This window comes from Pristiophorus japonicus, chromosome 1 (genome assembly GCF_044704955.1).
Source record: "Pristiophorus japonicus isolate sPriJap1 chromosome 1, sPriJap1.hap1, whole genome shotgun sequence".
NCBI classification, from domain to species: domain Eukaryota; kingdom Metazoa; phylum Chordata; class Chondrichthyes; family Pristiophoridae; genus Pristiophorus; species Pristiophorus japonicus.
In genome coordinates, this window is record NC_091977.1 from 540,863,465 (window position 1) to 540,882,955 (window position 19,491).

General features: G+C 44.7%; 1 protein-coding gene across 1 annotated transcript in view; it reads right to left on the reverse strand.

Annotated features, from left to right (window-relative positions):
* The window catches only part of ttc39c (tetratricopeptide repeat domain 39C), a 140,211-nt gene that overhangs the window by 90,744 nt on the left and 29,976 nt on the right, over positions 1-19,491 (reverse strand). Inside the window, exon 3 of the mRNA XM_070896814.1 lies at positions 12,475-12,603. Within this exon, the coding sequence (XP_070752915.1) occupies positions 12,475-12,603 (129 nt within the window). The remainder of the gene's footprint in view (positions 1-12,474; positions 12,604-19,491) is intronic.

Sequence of the window (19,491 nt, forward strand, 5' to 3'; positions counted from 1 at the left end):
CCTGGGATGACAGGACTGACATATGAAGAAAGACTGGATCGACTCGGCTTATATTCACTGGAATTCAGAAGAATGAGAGGGGATCTCATAGAAACATATAAAATTCTGATGAGATTGGACAGGTTAGATGCAGGAAGAATGTTCCCGATGTTGGGAAAGTCCAGAACCAGGGGTCACGGTCTAAGGATAAGGGGTAAGCCATTTAGAACCGAGATGAGGAGAAACCTCTTCACTCACAAAGCTGTGAGCATGTGGAATTCTCTACCACAGAAAGTTCTTGAGGCCAGTTCGTTAGATATATTCAAAACAGAGATAGATGTGGCCCTTACGGCTAAAGGGATCAAGGGGTATGGAGAGAAAGCAGGAATGGGGTACTGATGTGCATGATCAGCCCAGAGCGTATTGAATGATGGTGCAGGCTCGAAGGGCCGAATGGCCTACTCCTGCACCTATTTTCTATGTTTCTATCTGCCCCACCTGTGACAGAGACTGTGTTTTGCGTACTGAACTGTACAGCCACCTAAGAACTAATGTTAAGAATGGAAGCAAGTCTTCCTCGATTCCGAGGGACTGCCTATGATGATAGAAACAGAAAATAGGTGCAGGAGTAGGCCATTCGGCCCCTCGAGCCTGCATCACCATTCAACAAGATCATGGCTGATCATTCATGTTTTTTTGTCTTTGTGAGTGTGATAGTGAATTTGAAGTTCTTAAAAATTTTATGAACTGCAGTAGCACTGCAGTAGCACTCTCGGTCCTAAATGGCTTACCCCTTATCCTTTGACTGTGACCTCGGTTCTGGACTTCCCCAACATTGGGAACATTCTTCCTACATCTAACCTGTCCAGTCCAGTCAGAATTTTGATGATGACAGCGGACGCTGGAAATGTTTTTAGCTGCTGGCTGAAGGATATACACTGGCCAGGACACCGGTGATAACTCTCCTGCTCTTCTTTGAAATAGTGCAATGGGCTCCTTCATGTTCGCCTGAGGGCCTTGGCTTCACATCTCATTCGAAAGACAGCCAGGAAAATGAAGTACTTTCAAAATGCAGTCACTGTTGTACAGTAGGCAAAAGCGGCAGCCAATTTGCACACAGCAAGGCAATGAGATAAATGACCAGATAATTTATTTTAGCAGTGTTAGCTGAGGGATAAATACTGGCCAGGACACCGGAAGAATTTCCCTGCTCGTCCTTAAATAATGTTGTGGATTCAATTACGGCCTTAATTTAGTACCTCATCTGAAAGATAGTACCTACAAATTAAAGCACTCCCTCAGCACTGCACTAAAGTGCCAGTTTAGATAATGTACTCAAATCTCTGGAGTGGGGCTTGTGCCAACAGCCTTCTGATTCAGAGGTGTTGAAAACAGACCACGTGTGTGCAGTAACAAAGGGAACTTCGATCGAATTGATCACATGATACAACCGGCCGGCACAACCACGATGGGCTGAAAGACCTCCTTCTGTGCCATAAGTTTCTATGATTCTATGAATAACTTGTATTTTTATAGTGCCTTTAAATACAAACCAAATGAACTGGGACTTTAATCATATTGATCACAAATGGATACAAGATCAAAGGAAGGAAGTAACAGCAGTGAGGCACCAGTGTGACACAGCAGAGGTATGCCAAGACTCATCGTTGCCTACATCAACTTGCAGTTATACAGCTTTAATGTAGCAAGACATCAAAAGGCTCTTCACTGGAGAGATCAACAAACAAAATGTAATACCAAACCACATAAGGAAGGACAGGTGGCCAAAAACTTAGTCGGAGAGGTAGGTTTTAAGGGGTGTCTTAAGAGGAGAGGTGGAGAGGTTTCGGAAGGGAATTCTAGAGCTTAGGGCCTAAGGAACATGAGGCACGGCCACCAATGGTTGAGCGATTACAATCAGAATTAGAGGAGCGCAGATATCTTGGCGGTTGTGGGCTGGAGAAGATTACAGAAATTGGGCGGGGCAAGGCCATGAAGGAATTTTGAGCACAAGGATGAGAACTTTAGAATCGAGGCGTTATTTATCCAGGTACCAATGTAGGTCAGTGAGCACAATAGGTGATGGATGAATGGGACTTGGTGCGAGTGAGGGCATGGACAGCCGAGTTTTGGATAACCTCAAGTTTATGTAGGGTAGAACGTGGGAGGCCAGCCAGGAGTGCATCGGAATAGTCAAGTCTAGAGGTAACAAAGGCGTGGATGAGGGTTTCAGCAGCGGATGAGCTGAGGCAAGGACAGAGATGGGCGATGTTACGGAGGTGGAAATAGGCAGTCTTAGTTATGCCACCTAGAAGGACAAGGGCAGCAAGTGCATGGGAGCACCATCACCTCCAAGTTTCCCTCCTTGTTACACATCATCCTAACTTGGAAATATATCGCCGTTCCTTCATCATCGCTGGGTCAAAATCCTGGAACTCCATCCTTAACAGCACTGTGGGAGCACCTTCACCACATGGACTGCAGCAGTTCAAAAAGGCAGCTCACCATCACCTTCTCAAGGGTAATTAGGGATGGGCAATAAATGCCGGCCTTGCCAGCCACACCTACATCCCAGGAACAAATGTTTTTTTATTTAAAAAGTGTTTTATAAAAGTTTAGCATCAGTTCCTTTCTTTTGTACTCATTAGAAAGCCAAGCCTTTCTGCCTTTTTAGCCTGTCCTACCACTTCAAAGACTTGTGTACGTACACCTACAGGTTTCTCTGCTTCTGAATCCTCTATAAAATTGTACCATTTAGTTTATGTTGCTGCTCTTCATTCTTCCTACCAAAATCAATCACTTCACACTACAATTTCATCTGCCACGAGTCTGCCCATTTCCCCGGTCTGTCTATGTCTCCTGAAGTCTGTTACTATAGTCCTCACTGTTTACTACATTTCCAAATTTTGTGTCATCTTCAAACTTTGAAATTATGGTCTGTATATCCAAGTCCATGTCGTTAATATCTATCAAAAAGAGCAGTGGTCCGAATACTGACCCCTAGGGACACCACTGCACATTTCCCATTCACTACTACTCTCTGCTTCCTGTCCCTCAGCCAATTTTGTATCCACACAGCCCTTTCAATCCCATGGGCTTCAATTTTGCTAACAAGTGTTACGTTGCACAGGTGGAACCTCTCTTATCCGGAATCCTCGGGACCTGGCTTGTTCTGGATAAGGGATTTTGCCGGACAAGGGGTGGTCATGTTAAATTGGATGGTACAGGTACTGAGCAAGGGGATATCTGGCTTGGGGCTGGGTGTGTGGCAGAGAGATCATTGAGGGGGAGGGGGTGGGGGGAGGATTGCGGGGTCAGGCCATCGATTGTGGGAGTCGGCAGCGAGGAAGGACTTCATTTTGTTTATGTCTGAGTTCGGCGCACGCGCCACCTGGTGGCCGGGAATGGTTCCGGACGAGGGGTGGTTCCAGATAAGGGAGTTCTGGATAAGGGAGGTTCAACCTGTATTTCATCAAACGCCTTTAAAAGGTCCAAATACACAATAGCAACCTCACAACCCATATCCACCCTCACCGTTAATTCAAAGAACTCAAATCAAGTTAGTCAGCACGATTTGCCGTTAACAAATCCATGCTGGTTTTCATTTGTTAACCCATATTTTCCCAAGTGCCAATTAATTTTGTCCCGGATTATTGTCTCAAAGTTTTCCCAACTTTAGGCCGACAGGCCTGTAGTTGCCAGGTTTAAACCTCTACCCTTTTTTGAACAGGTGTAACATTTCCTCTGGCACCACTCCCATTTCTAAGGAGGATTGGAAGTTTGTGGCCAGAGCCTCTGCAATTCCCACCCATACTTCCTGCAACCTAGGATGCATCCCATCTAGACCAGGTGACTTTTCTACATTGACCGCTGACAACCTTTTAATTACCTCCTCTTTATCTATTTTTTATCCGAGCCAATTTCGCTACTATCTTCTCCTTTACTGTGATATTGGCAGCATCCTCTTCTTTAGTGAAGGCAGATGCAAAGTACTCATTTAGCACCTCAGCCATGCCCTTTGCTTCCAGAATCGATCTTTTTTGGCCCCTAATCAGCCCCACCTGTCCTTTGACTGCCCATCCTTTTGAAGTTGAAGCCAATAATAAACACAAGATGCTTTCACAATTAAAATAAATGTGAAAGCCACAATCGTAGCAGATGGCCCCTTTCTACATTCATGAGTAGTAACATCCAGTGTTTACATTACTGAGGAAGTGCTATTGTTGACAATAAGTCACCTGCATTTTTCATACAAAACAGACTCCACTTTTCTGATTTTTCTTACACAAGAGGGTTGAGAGGCTGTGGAATACACGACTGGAGTTAGTGACTGAAGCAGAATAGGTTAGACAGCTGGTTGAACCAAAGTGGAATAAAGCTGGCGGTGAAGAAGGCAAATGGCATGTTGGCCTTCATAGCTGGAGGATTTGAGTATAGGAGCAGGGAGGTCTTACTGCAGTTGTACCGGGCCTTGGTGAGGCCACACCTTGAATATTGTGTTCAGTTTTGGTCTCCTAATCTGAGGAAGGACATTCTTGCTATTGAGGGAGTGCAGCAAAGGTTCACCAGACTGATTCCCGGGATGGCAGGACTGACATATGAAGAAAGACTGGATCGATTAGGCTTATATTCACTTGAATTTAGAAGAGTGAGTGGGGATCTCATAGAAACATAAAATTCTGACGGGATTGGACAGGTCAGATGCAGGAAGAATGTTCCCGATGTTGGGGAAGTCCAGAACCAGGGGTCACAGTCTAAGGCTAAGGGGTAAGCCATTTAGGACCGAGATGAGGAGAAACTTCTTCACTCAGAATTGTGAACCTGTGGAATTCTCTACCACGGAAAGTTGTTGAGGCCAGTTCGGTAGATATATTCAAAAGGGAGTTAGATGTGACCCTTACGGCTAAAGGGATCAAGGGGTATGGAGAGAAAGCAGGAATGGGGTACTGAAGTGGCATGATCAGCCATGATCTTATTGAATAGTGGTGCAGGCTCAAAGGGCCAAATGGCCTTCTCCTGCACCTATTTTCTATGTTAAAGGAATAGGGGAACAGGGGAGGCACAGGGGACTATTGCTTGTGTGAAGGATAAACATCAACATAGTTTGATTGGGACAAATGGCCTGTTTCTATGCTGTAATGTCTATGCAATTCTACACATACAGTCAGAAAGCAGGCATGTTTGCTTAATCTGGTAAAAGAATCAGAAAAGTGAAGCAAAAACAGAAAATGTTTGAAATACTCAGTAGGTCAGGTAGCATCTGTGGAGAGAGAGAGAAACAGAATTCACGTTTCAAATCGATGACCTTCTTGCAATTTAGTATATTGCATTCGCTGCTCACGATGCAGTCTCCTCGACATTGGCGAGAACAAATGCAGATTGGGTGATCGTTTTGCGGAAGAACTCCGTTCAGTCAGCAGACCGAGTTTACATGAATACTTGCCTTTATTAGCCGAGGGATAGCATATAAGAGCAGGGAGGTTATGCTAGAACTTATAAAACACTAGTTAGGCCACAGCTGAAGTACTGTGTGCAGTTCTGGTCACCACAATACAGGAAAGATGTGACTGCACTAGAGGGTACAGAGAAGATTTACGAGGATGTTGCCTGGACTGGAGAATTTTATCTGAGGAAAGATTGGATAGGCTGGGGTTGTTTTCTTTGGAACAGAGGAGGCTGAGGGAAGATCTAATTGAGGTGTATAAAATTATGAGGGACCTCAATAAGAGTGGATATGAAGGACCTATTTCCCTTAGCAGAGGGGTCAACAACCAAGGGGCATAGATGTAAATTAATTGGTATGAAGTTTGGAGGGGATTTGAGTGGAATTTTTTTCAACCAGGGTCTACATTTAAAATAAAAAGGGATATATTAAATAAATTAATCAAACGCAAAGAGGATAAAATCCCTGGTCTGGATGGATTGCAGCTATACATTTTAAAATAATCTAGGGAAGAGATAGCAGAGGCATTATTACACATATTTAATAATTTGTTAGAAAAGGGTGTAGTGCCAGAAGATTTCAAAAAGGAAAGTCTTGTTTGACCAACCTCATAGAATTTTTGTGGAAGTAACAGAGAGAGTAGACAATGGTAATGCAGTAGATATAATTTATCTAGATTTTCAAAAGGCCTTCGATAAGGCCCCCCATAATAGACCTATGAACAAGGTCAGAGAATGTGGAGTCAGAGGACAAGTAGCAGAATGGATTGCTAGCTGGTTTCAAGTCAGAAAGCAGAGAGTAGGGGTAAAGGGTAGCTATTCACAGTGACAGAAGGTGGGTAATGGTGTTCCACAAGGATCAGTGCTGGGACCACTGCTGTTCACAATTTACATTAATGATTTAGACTTTGGAATCAAAAACACAATTTCTAAATTTGCGGATGACACCAAATTTGGGAGATAGTCAACACTGAGGAGGACTGCAACAAATTACAGGAGGACATTAATAAACTTGTAGAACGGGCATATAGTTCGTAAATGAAGTTAACACATACATGTGAGGTATTACATTTTGGTAGGGAGAATAGGGAGATCACTTACTACTTGGAGGGCACAAGTCTAGGTGGGGTAGAGGAACAAAGAGATCTCAAGAGTATAAATACACAAATCACTAAAGGTTGCACCACAGCTTAGCAAGGCCATTAAAAAAGCAAACCAAGCACTAGGGTTTATTTCTAGAGGGATAGAATTGAAAAGTAGGGAAGTTATGTTAAACCTGTACCGAACCTGGGTTAGACCACACTTGGAGTACTGTGTACAGTTCTGGTCGCCATATTATAAAAAGGATATAGAGACAGAGAAGATTTACAACGATGCTACCAGAAATGCAAGGGTATACGCATCAGGAAAGGATGAACAGGCTGGGTCTCTTTTCTCTCAGGGCAGGTGACACATTGTCAGCAATAGCACTTCCTCAGTAACGTAAACATTGGATGTCACTACTCATGAATATAAAAAGGGACCATCTGCTACGATTGCATCTTTGAAATTCACATTAATTGTGGAAGTACCTTTTTAAGTTTATTATTAGCTTCAACTTCAAAAGGATAGGATTCGTACAACCCAAGCCAGTAATCCCAATTTTCTACATTAGTAATCTCGATGAGTTTGTGTGTTTTGATACTTTGCCACTCTACATCCAGTGCATACTGTTGTTCAATTAAAGGCCTTTATCCCAGATATTTCACACACAAGGCGAGGCTTTAGCTCAGAGGACGCATATGGTTACTTCGGAAAACTGATGAGTGCATGGGGAAAGGAACTGGAGTCTGAATCATGGCAACTTGCAACTTTTTAATAAAACTCTTCTGCCTTGCAAACTCTCTCGCAACCTTCAAAGTCACAAAAAAAACCTTATTTCTGTCTCTCGTTTCCTCCTGCTCGGTGGCCACTGCTTTAAATGTCACTTGGGATTTTTTATTCCTTGAAAGATACTACATAAATGCAAGCTGCTTCTGTATTATTCTGCAGTGTGTGCCATCTAGAAGGTGCACTGCAACAACTCGCCAAGGCTCCTTCGACAGTCTGGCTTTGCTAAAAGTTAAGTACTGCGTGGGCTAGCCATGCTTCGGTTCATGGGGATGTCTTTGTCAGCTACGCTTCAGTTGGTGCAATGAGCTATCATTCATCGTGGTCCTTCAAATCAGCATGCTCTCTGCGCTGTGAGAGCCTACTCATGCCACCCTGTCCCCTCCTCCGCTGCTAACCATTTGTCTGTTCTGTTATATTTTGCAGAACTTGAGACCAACCCTGACGATGCTGAAGATTCAGACACGGACGTGCCTGAAGAGGAGAACATCTTCCAATCCCACCTTCCAGATCAAGAGCAAGGGGGTGAGGGGGAGGGGATGGATGAAGCCCCCCCCTTGTTGTACTCACTTTGGAGGAGGTGCAGATGCCACCCATTGAGATGCCAGCCCCTTTATGGAGTGGTACATGTGTTGCTGGGACATTCCATGGTTTCCCACAGTCCAAGGCTGCAGGTCCCAGTGGAGTGCAGCGAGGCACACCCAGGACTCCACCGTCCAAGGCTGCGGGTCCCAGTGGGATGCAGCGAGCCACACCCACGGTGAGCAAGAGAAGAAGAGTTGGACGGCGCTCTCCTGAGGTGCAGGATCTAACAGGTGTGATTCAGATGATGGCAATGAGTGCGGAGAGCACTGACCTTACACGATCACTCCTGGATACCATCAGCGGCGTGGGTGATGAGGTATTGGGACTGTCAGGAGAAGCATCAATACTCTGGCAAGAAATGGGAACACTGTCCGGGAACAGGAGGGAGGGAATGTCTCAGGCAACAGATACAATGTCAGTGCACATGAGGGAGGTAATGTCGGAGTTAGCTGCTGCAATAAGGGAACACGGTCAGACCCCTCGCCCATTTACAAAATCAACTGCCACTCCCACTCCAATCCCCAGACCAGCCTCTGAAGAGGCCCAAGCCGGGCCCTTCACATTTAACGTCTGCCACTTTCCCCCCCACCCCCCCCCCCCTGCCCCCAATCAAGAAGTGTGCATTACCCGAGGTGTTCAAAAGAATAAGATAAAAGTTCAGGTGGTTGGGGGTAACATATTAGCATGGATAGAGGATTGGCTAACTAACAGAAAACAGAGAGTAGGGATAAATGGTTCATTCTCAGGTTGGCAATCAGTAACTAGTGGGGTGCGCAGGGATCAATGCTGGGACCCTAACTATTTACAATCGAGATTAACAACTTGATTCTGCTGTTATTCACATCCCTACTGAATCAAATTCATTCTGTTAGCTGGTGTTTGTTTCTGATGTTAACCCTTCAACTATGCTGGAGTTTAATATTTTGATACTTCAAGTAACAGTGTGTTGATATTTGATGTCTCCAAGATAAGAGGAGACTAATTGATGTTCTGTTACTGACTGCTCCATTTTTGATCGGAGTGGAGGAGCGGTGAGAGATCGGGGCCCAGGAACGTCGAGATCAGGGCCCACGAGAGGCAAGAGTTCGGGGCCCAGGAAAGGTGAGGGCCCAGGGGCAGCACGGGCCAGCCTACACTGCGATCTATGCACAGTAGGAGTATGTGTGCACACTAGGTCCGTGCAGGAGAGCTTGGTCTCCAGTCATCTTGGTTAACCCTTGCCACTGGACCAATACCTAGCTCTGTCAAGCCCGTGTGGTGGCTGGTGTGCAACGGCCCCCCATGTTAAAAGAATCCATGCACAGGCACCTTCCACCCTTCAACATGTAGTTCAGGACCTGGAATGTCAGGTCCCTCATTGAAACACCTCTGAACTCACCCCTTTTTTGTGTGGAAGCAGGTCATACTCGATACGAGGGACTGCCTAATACGAATATTATTATTGTTGTTACTGTTATAACTGTTCTCAAATTAAAAGTTTTTTGTAAGTTATGTAAATTTACAAGTTTAAAAGTTTGTAAGTGATGTTAAAGTTTGTAAGTGATCTTAACTGAAAACTTTAAAGTTTGATACAGGAATATTTTTATTAAAGTTAAGTACAAACAAATGTTTGTTAAACTTTTGAATAGAATATATTTTACATTATAATTGAATCAGTTACATTATTTATTCCATTATTAGTACAACTTTTTGAATTAAACAAGAATAATTTCCATCATTTGTTCCATTAACAACACAACATTATGGAACAGGTCCAAACAGTAAACATGGTCCACGTGGAATAGAACATAAGAACATAAGAATTAGGAACAGGAGTAGGCCATCTAGCCTCTCGAGCCTGCTCCGCCATTCAATAAGATCATGGCTGATCTGGAATAGTTGCCGCTGAGCCTTCAGGCAGCAAAGCGCTCACAGATGAGCTGCTGGCGCAAGGCTCACGCAATCATTAAAGGGGCACAACGGCCCGCCCTCCTCCGCCGTCGTGCTCCGGGTTCAGGTAGTTGCATGGCTTCCTCGCCCTCGTCGTCATCCTCCTCGTCATCTGCATCTTCCTCCTCATCGTCAGCCACTCTCACCTCAGGTTCTACTACCAGCTGCTGCTGCCTCATGAAGGCTAAGTTATGCAGCATGCAGCACACAATAGTGAACTGACCAACAATCTCAGGGAGTATTGCAAGTAGCCTCCGGAATGGTCCAGGCATCGGAAACGCTGTTTCAAAATGCTAATGGTCCTCTCTGTTATGCTGCACGTCGTAATGTGTGACATGTTGTATTCCCGGTCAGCCTTCCGTCCGGGTTACACGTAGGGGCATCATGAGCCAGGTGGCGAGGCCGTATCCTTTGTCTCCAGTAGCCAGTTCTGCCCTTCTGGCTGCTGCTAAAACATGGCAGATATAGTGCTCTCGCGTAGGATGAACGCATCATGGGTATTCCCATGCTATCTTGCATCAACTGACATGATGCAATGCATGTCATCACATACAAGTTGCACATTAACGGAGTGGCAGCCTTTTCTATTCCTGTACATTTCGAAATCCTTCAAAGGCACTCGCAAGGCAATGTGGGTACAATCAATGCAGCCCTATACCTTTGGGAAGCCAGCAATCCTGGAGAAGCCCACAGCCTTTATATTCAAAGAGGAGTTAGATGTAGTCCTTACTACTAGGGGGATCAAGGGGTATGGCGAGAAAGCAGGAATGGGGTACTGAAGTTGCATGTTCAGCCATGAACTCATTGAATGTCGGTGCAGGCTAGAAGGGCCGAATGGCCGACTCCTGCACCTATTTTCTATGTTTCTATGTTTCTATGTTAGCCCTTTCACGCATTGCCTAGGCGGTCATGGGGAACTTTATGCAGTCATTCCTCCGGGCATATAGTGCAGCAGTCACCTGCCGAATGCAGATATGTGTTGCAGGTTGAGAAATGGTGCACACATCCCCAGTTGTGGCCTGGAACGAGCCAGATACATAGAAAGTGCAGCTGGAACTTTCACTTGAACTGACAAAGCAGTCGTCCTGACGCTTCTAGGTTGCAGGTCTGCTTTTACTAACTCGCAGATCTGTTACAACTTCTTTGTGGAAACGCAGCCTTCCGACAGTCTGCATCACTCAGGTGCAGGTATGAACGTCTGTGGGTAAGGCCTCTAGCCCATCATCCTACGTGCTCTGAGGTTCCTCATGCAATGACATCGAATCAATTATCTCCTCCGCAGCACCACCATGCAGAAGGCTTGCACAAGATATTGCCCCCATGTCAGTATTGCCCCCATGATTAAGTTGTACCTTTGCAAGAAACTCAAGATGGCAGGCAGGGCAAGGTTCTTTGTTCTCTCTCTCTCTCTCTCTCTCTCTCCCCAAGGTCGATGCCCTAATATGGACCACAGGGCTGAACATGCCCCCCCCCACCCCACCCTCCCCCAACCCTAAGGGCTTCTTTTCAAGCCAAGCCAGTGTCCAGGTGAGGGACCGATTCTGCCGGCCGACACTTCGACCCTCGAGCCCGGCTTGGAGACGTTCGGTGGTGGCGTCCATGAAACCTCCATTTTCTGCGTTTTAAGTGTGAAAAATATAAGCTTGATGATGCATGTGTGTTTTCTTGACTCCCTCCAAAACTTGGCCTAAAAATAATGGCGTCTTTCTGTGCCGATTTTTTTATGTGCGTGGTTTTTCTTCAGTGCCCAGAAGGTTTTTCGGGAGTGGTCACATACGCTGTCCTAGGAGAAATATAAGTTGGCCAAACTTGCATAATTGTGAAAAACTGGCGCAGACATCTGGTTATGCAAAAAAAAAAACTAACCTAAAAAATTGTAACTGAGTTACGCTGGCGCACAACCTTTAGGGAAACTTGGATTTTTAAATTTAGGCCAAAAGAAGCAACGTGTGCCAAAAATACGGCACAAATCACTGGGGAAAATTGAGCCCTATGGTTTTGGTCTTCCCAATGTTTAACTGGAGGAAATGTCTGCTTATGAGAGACTGGATGTTGGACAAACAGTCCGACAAGATAGTGGAGGGGTCGAGAAAGGTAATGGTCAGCAGGAGCTGGGTGTCATCGGTGTACATGTGGAACCCAATGCTGTGTTTTTGGATGATGTCGCCAAAGGGTAGCATCCAGATGCAAAATAGGAAGGGGGGGGGGGGGGGGGGGGGGGGAGGTGTCAAGGATGGATCCTTGAGGAAACTCCAGAGGCAATGGTGCAGACGTGAGATTCTCTAGCTACGACTGGATAGACAAGAGTGGAACCAGGTGAGGGTAGTTTAGCAGGAATAGGGTCGTCAGAGTAGGGTGGGTCTCACGGAAAAGATGAGCTCAAAGAGGGCATGAAGAGTGCACAAAAGGAATGTTATTTAATGCGTTAACGATTCAACTATCTGGGGAAATTAGAACCCCCTACTTTTACAGCCTAGAAAAAGGGCCAAGTCATGCAGTGCTTTTAAAAGTTCATTATGAAAACAGTTAAAATGTTGTCATTCTTTCATACTGTATAATTAGAAGAATATGCTTGCAATGTGAAGACTGAAGGAAATGTTTTCCCATTATTTGTTTTAATTGATATATATTGGCCCTTGAATAACTCTACCAATGTGACAGTGTACTCACATTCTTTTTAATTTTATTCCTGATTGTTTCAATGACACCTGCTTCATTACTTTCACACAACTTCTCTGTGCTTTTCAAATCGTCACAAGCCAGCTGCATTTTTTCATCTTCAAAGGTCATCATGGCGTTCTGAAAAATGAAGCCTGAATTACTATCTTCCATTTTGTTGTGATAAGTATAGCTAAATTTATGAATATCAGCCTAATGAGATCACACTTGCAAACATGGATGTTCAATAAATGTAATCATCAAATTATACAGTAGCCAGAGGCATCCCATCCTCGACCCCAAGGGACTGCCTATGGCGATAACTACAGCGATCAATATCGTAAAAATGCATACGGTCTTACTATTTATGTAAAGCAAAAATAATATTCTGACACCATTCATCCTAGCAATGATTTTTTAATTCATAGAATCATAGAACTGCACAGGAGGCCTTTTCGCCCATTGTGTCTGTGCCGACCAGAAAAAGAGCTATCCAGCCGAATCCCACTTTCCAGCTCTTCGTCCGTAGCCCTGCAGGTTTAAGGCATCAAATTCTGCAACTTTTAAAAAGGTTCTTTCAGAGAAGATGCATTTACTTTCCAAGTATCAAAATCTCAAAAATCAAAAGGATTACACCTGTAAACATACAGAAGGCATGGAGAAATTACCCTCCCTTTCATTTTACAGCACGAACAAAATGGCCCAGAAATTCCGACATCCCGGGCCCGTACGGAGTTTCTACGGACCCGGGAAAGCATCGGAAAAGCCGGTTTTCAGCACGCAATGCGCATGTGCTGAAAGCCTGACAGATCCTCTGTACCTCAGGAGAGAGGACATTTGCACGGGCAAGATTGCGGAATTTACCGATTTCTTGCCCGGCAAATGTCCTCAAAAACCTTGCACCTGATAAAAGCAGGCGCATAGCCTACTGTTACAGGCGCAAGAGTTTTAAAACATACAAAAACATGTTAAAATAAAATTATAAACACATATTTTATTGTTTAAAAACCTTCGGGAAAATATTTTATTTTTTTATAAGGCATAATAACTTTAATTTCAATTAATTTTAAATGTGTGGTCTGTTTTTTATTTTTTATTATTTTGTGTGTTTGGTTTTGTTCCCATTAATAGCACTGAGAACTGGTAGATACGCGAGTCTCGGTGCTATTAATGGGAACCTGTGAAATACTTACCTGATTGGCTGAGCAGTCACACGTGACTGCATCTTGTGTGTGGGAACCCTCCGGACGGGAACGCGCTGCGCAGCGCGGGAAGAGAAGGCCTCCCCACCGCAATCCAGTGCACCTCCCAGACCACAAGGTACTTTCGTAAAAATTCTCCGGTTGGGAGGCAATTGCCCGCGGGAAAATCTCAAGAGGAATTTCTAGGCCATTAATTTATTTAAAAGGATGACGTCCTTTCAGGTTATAAAATGAAGATAGACGCAGGACTACATATTCCACCTATTCCTTTCAGGGTCACAAGATTTGAACAGCTGAGAATTAAGGGGATGCCTTTTAGAAAATTTTTACCATTAGGCAAACTTCCTGATTTCAGAGTCAAGCCCAGAGAGTGAATATTTCCCCTATCAGTTATAGTCATATTTATTCCAGAATCTCTATACAGACAGCAGCCACTTGCCTCTTCCAAGTTAAAATTAAAATTCTCAGCCGTTATTTAGAAGAGCAATCACTGTTAGATTGCCAGTTTTACAGGGAATTGGCCTTAAATGCGAGACCTAATTATTTATTGCTTCCCTGGATCAGGAGCGCTACGATCAATTACAGCAACCCAGCTGGCCCAAGCCAACTCCGCAAGGAATCAAAACTTGCAACCTTTCACTCGGAATGACTTTATGCCATTGATCCACTCGGCCATTGAAAAGCTGCATTAATATAGAATGGAGTGTTATTTATTGGCTGTTTTTCCCTCTTTCCTATGTGATGTAAAACATTTTGCAGATTTTAAAGAAAGTATTTCTTAGTGATCATTGAATCATAGAAATTTACAGCACAGCAGGAGAGCATTCGGCCCATTATGTCTGTGCCGGCCGACCAAGAGCTACCCAGCCTAATCGCATTTTCCAGCTCTTGGTCCGTAGCCCTGTAGGTTACGGCACTTCAAGTGCACATCCAAATACTTTTTAAATGCGATGAGGGTTTCTGCCTCTACCACCTTTTCAGGCAGTGAGTTCCAGACTCCCACCTTCTGGGTGAAAACAGTTCTCAACTCTTCTCTAATCCTTCTACCAATTACTTTAAATCTATGCCCCCTGGTTATTGACCTCTCTAAGAGAAATAGGTCCTTCCTATCCACTCTACCCAGGCCCCTCATAATTTTATACACCTCAATAACGTCTCCCCTCAGCCGCCTCTGTTCCAAAGTAGTGACAGGATTGATCCAAGTCAGCGTGGATTTATGAAAGGGAAATCATGCTTGACAAATCTTCCAGGATTTTTTCAGGATGTAACTAGCAGAGTGGACAAGGGAGAACCAGTGGATGTGGTATATTTGGACTTTCAAAAGGCTTTTGACAAGGTCCCACACAAGGGATTGGTGTGCAAAATTAAAGCACATGGTGTTGGGGGTAATGTACTGACGTGGATAGAGAACTGGTTGGCAGACAGGAAGCAGAGAGTAGGAATAAACAGATCCTTTTCAGAATGGCAGGCAGTGACTAGTGGGGTACCGCAAGGCTCAGTGTTGGGACCCCAGCTATTTACAATATACATTAATGATTTAGACGAAGGAATTGAATGTAATATCTCCAAGTTTGCAGATGACACTAAGCTGGGTGGCGGTGTGAGCTGTGAGGAGGATGCTAAAAGGCTGCAGGGTGTCTTGGACAGGTTAGGTGAGTGGGCAAATGCATGGCAGATGCAGTATAATGTAGATAAATGTGAGGTTATCCACTTTGGTGGCAAAAACACGAAGGCAGAATGGTGATAGATTAGGAAAAGGGGAGGTGCAACGAGACCTGGGTGTCGCGGTACATCAGTCATTGAAAGTTGGCATGCAGGTACAGCAGACAGTAAGGCGGCAAATGGCATGTTGGCCTTCATAGCGAGAGGATTTGAGTATAGGAGCAGGGAGGTCTTACTGCAGTTGTACAGGGCCTTGGTGAGGCCACAGCTTGAATATTGTGTACAGTTTTGGTCTCCTAATCTGAGGAAGGACATTCTTGCTACTGAGGGAGTGCAGCGAAGGTTCACCAGACTGATTCCCGGGATGGCAGGACTGACATAAGAAAGACTGGATCAACTAGGCTTATATTCACTGGAATTTAGAAGAATGAGAGGGGATCTCATAGAAACATATAAAATTCTGACGGGATTGGACAGGTTAGATCCAGGAAGAATGTTCCCGATGTTGGGGAAGTCCAGAACCTGGGGTCAAAATCTAAGGGTAAGGGGTAAGCCATTTAGGACCGAGATGAGGAGAAACTTCTTCACTCAGAGAATTGTGAACCTGTGGAATTCTCTACCACAGAAAGTTGTTGAGGCTAGTTCGTTAGATATATTCAAAAGGGAGTTAGATGTGGCCCTTACGGCTGAAGGGATCAAGGGGTATGGAGAGAAAGCAGGAATGGGGTACTAAAGTTGCATGATCAGCCATGATCATACTGAATGGTGGTGCAGGCTCGAAGGGCCGAATGGCCTACTCCTGCACCTATTTTCTATATTTCTAAAACAACCCCGGCCCATCCAATCTTTCCTCATCGCTAAAATTCTCCAGTCCTGCCAACACCCTCGTCATCTCCTCTGTACCCTCTCTAGTGCAATCACATCTTTCCTGCAATGTGGTGACCAGGCAGTACACAGTACTCTAGCAGTGGCCTAACTAGTGTTTTATACAGTTCAAGAATAACCTCCTTGCTCTTATATTCTGTGCCTCGACTCAAAGGAAAGTATTGCGTATGCCTTTTTAACCACCTTATCTACCTGGCCTGCAAAATTTGCAGGTCGAGGGGGAAAGCACAAGGAGTGAGATTAATTGGACAGCTCTTTTAGAGAGAGCTGGCACAGGCACAATGAGCTGTACCATTCTATGAAAATTAAGTAGGCCAAGTCTACAACACAAAACAACAGTGCCTAAACCCAGAGATTTGCAGCATTTTCTGTTTTTATTTCAGATTCCAGCATCTGCAGTATTTTGCTTTTGTATAAGTGCTTTTCCATTATTCCTTCACTTCACTGGTGACTGCTATTCCAAGTAAGAGGATCTTAATCTTGGCTAGTTGGTGATGAGTAGCGAGAATCTAATCGCCTGCTTTGCAAGTCTCATAGAACAGAATTTATTTTTTAAATGACTATACCATACTTGCATACGGATTTTAATTTTAGTCTCTTTTCAGCAGTTCAAATCTGGAACCAGTGTTAATGCGTTTCGGGTCAATTCAGCTTAATCAGCAAGATTGCTCAACTCAAGGCGGCCACATGCGATATTTTCCTTACACTAAGTAAATCTCTCAGTGAAAAGAAAAAAAGGGAAAGACTTTCATTTCTGTAGCACCGTTCATGACCACCGGACATCCCATGGGGCTTAGCTGCCAATGAACCAATTTTGAAGTGTAGTCACCATTGTAATGTAGGAAACGCGGCAGATATATTTGCGCACAGCAAGCTCCCACAAACAGCAATGTGATAATGACCAGATAATGTGTTTTCGTTATATTGATTGAGGGATAAATATTCATTGATTATTTGCACTCGTCTTTTTGAACGGCCTTCTGCCCCCCTGTACGCGCTGGACTCCGCCCCCGACACCTACACACCGCTGCCCATCTGGACTCAGTCACCGTCCTCCCGCGCATGCGCAGACGCCTCAAACCCGTGTGGTTAGTATCGTGCTTTTCCGAGCTGTGCCACCACCTGCCCGAGCTGTGCCGATGCATGAACTTGGGCTGGGGGGGAGGGGGTGGGGCGGGGAAGAGACTCATCAACTTGGGCTTGGGGGAGGGGTTAGGAGATGCATGAACTTGGGCTGGGGGCGGAGGGAAACGGACCCATGAACTTAGGCTTGGGGAGGGCGTCAGGAACTTGGGCTGGGATGGGTTAGCTCTATCCTGTCTGGGGTCGGAAGTCAGAATGGCTCGAATTACACTTTGCAAAGTCACTCAGAACTTGGGCTGGGCGATTCTAATTACACATTCCAGAGAAACTGCTGGGTGTGTCTTATCCTCCAAGGTGACCAATCATCAATCAAGTCATGTGATCATGGAGAGCCTATCAGACAATTTTGCTAGTGCAAATAAGCTCATCTATAAATATTGGTTAGGACACCGGGGATAACTCCCCCGCTCTTCTTCGAAAATAATGCCATGGGATATTTTATATCCACCCGAGGGGGCAGATGGAGCCTCGGTTTGACTTCTCATCCGAAAGACGACACCTCCGATAGTGGAGCACTCCCTCAGTATGGCACTGAAGTGTCAGACTAGATTTTTGTGCTCAAGTCTCTGGAGTGGACTTGAACCCACATCTTTCTGACCCAGTGGCGAGAGTGCTATCCACTGAGCCACTGGCTGACACAGTGGATACTTAACCAATTGCAAAACGTGAAATACTGAGGCCTCACTGTATCCTTTATTGTAAAATAATGTCTTTTGGCCAAGTAAAATCATTGCCATAAAATGCTTTACCCACCAGACCCGCAGAGCTATGAGCAATGAGAACCAAGTCAGGACAGCCAAAGTTAAGAGACAAACGCTATCCTCAAAACATATGAACGTGGGAGATAATGGTTTCATCTTTATATAGATTAAATTTACAAATGGGACTGCAAATCCTAGTGTATGAAAGTGGTCAATTTGTCAAAGTTTGTTGGGTGGTAAAGCAGGACGCAGAGGAAAAGTTGCGTTTAGTCTCTAACCATAGCTTGAAACGGTTCATTTAACTAGTCTGCTCTCTCATACCTGATATTTTATCCATCAGACAAAATTCAGAGACTTGAGCACTACAAAACTATGGTTTAGACAATTAGGGCTGGATTTGCGCTTTGATTCCGCCTCTGGAGGGTCGGAAATGGCTCTGGAAATAATTACCGCCCAGGCAGCCAGCACCCCGCCGGGACATTTGGTGCCAGTTTTGCGACGGCGCTGAGCGGTACCACCCGGGAGCATCACGCCGGTGTGCAACGTCCACTGTTTTGACAGCGTTGGGAAATTTGGTTGAAGCGGTATCCATAGCGCCTCCTAGTGGGATCGCCTGGGAAAGCGGGCGGTCCGAGCTGTTCCAGTGGCAGTGACCGCATGAAGCAAGTGTGATTTTCTATCTTTATTTGGGGTCGGTAATATATTGGGAATGTTTTGTGTCCCGATTTTTATTTTTTACAGGGAGGCCTCTCTTAAGGCGCTCCGAAGCCAGCCCTTTAGCAATGGATTTTCAGTTAGTCACCCGGCCGAGCGCCCCGAAAGAGGTGTGGAACATCTCACTCAGGGCCCAGCCAGAGAGTTTAGTGGCTGCAGACGCAAACTGTACTGCCCCACCGCCATTGGCACCCTAGGAAGCCTCCAACTGAAAATCCAGCCCTTAGTGTTATTCCCAATTGTAGAAAATGAATTGATCTTCCATAGCTTTTAATACTAGCCAGTTTGGAAAATTTCCCACTGAATCGTTTGGCTGTCACTTTCAAATTAAACTATACTTTCAAAAGGAAACTTATTTGTTGGAAACTATGTTTAAATTCTCAATCTGGATAACTAAGCAATTATGATGAATTATATTAGGCTAAATTATACATTATGTTGTACAATTTACCCACCCCATAACCTGCAACGAAGCATACCTTTACCCCAAAAGAATTCTAACAAAGACGATTTATTTTATACTGCAGTACTTGTCCAACTGGTCAAGAACAGAATGCAGAACCAACCTGAAACGTGCATGTTGCAAGATACCCTATTCTTGTATACATATACAAGTAGGATTAGGTTTAATCTCATATGACTAAAGTTTTTGCTTTCTTTTGACTAATAAATAATTTGTAGACTTATACTGTACCCTGAAGTAACGAGGGTTGTGAATCTTT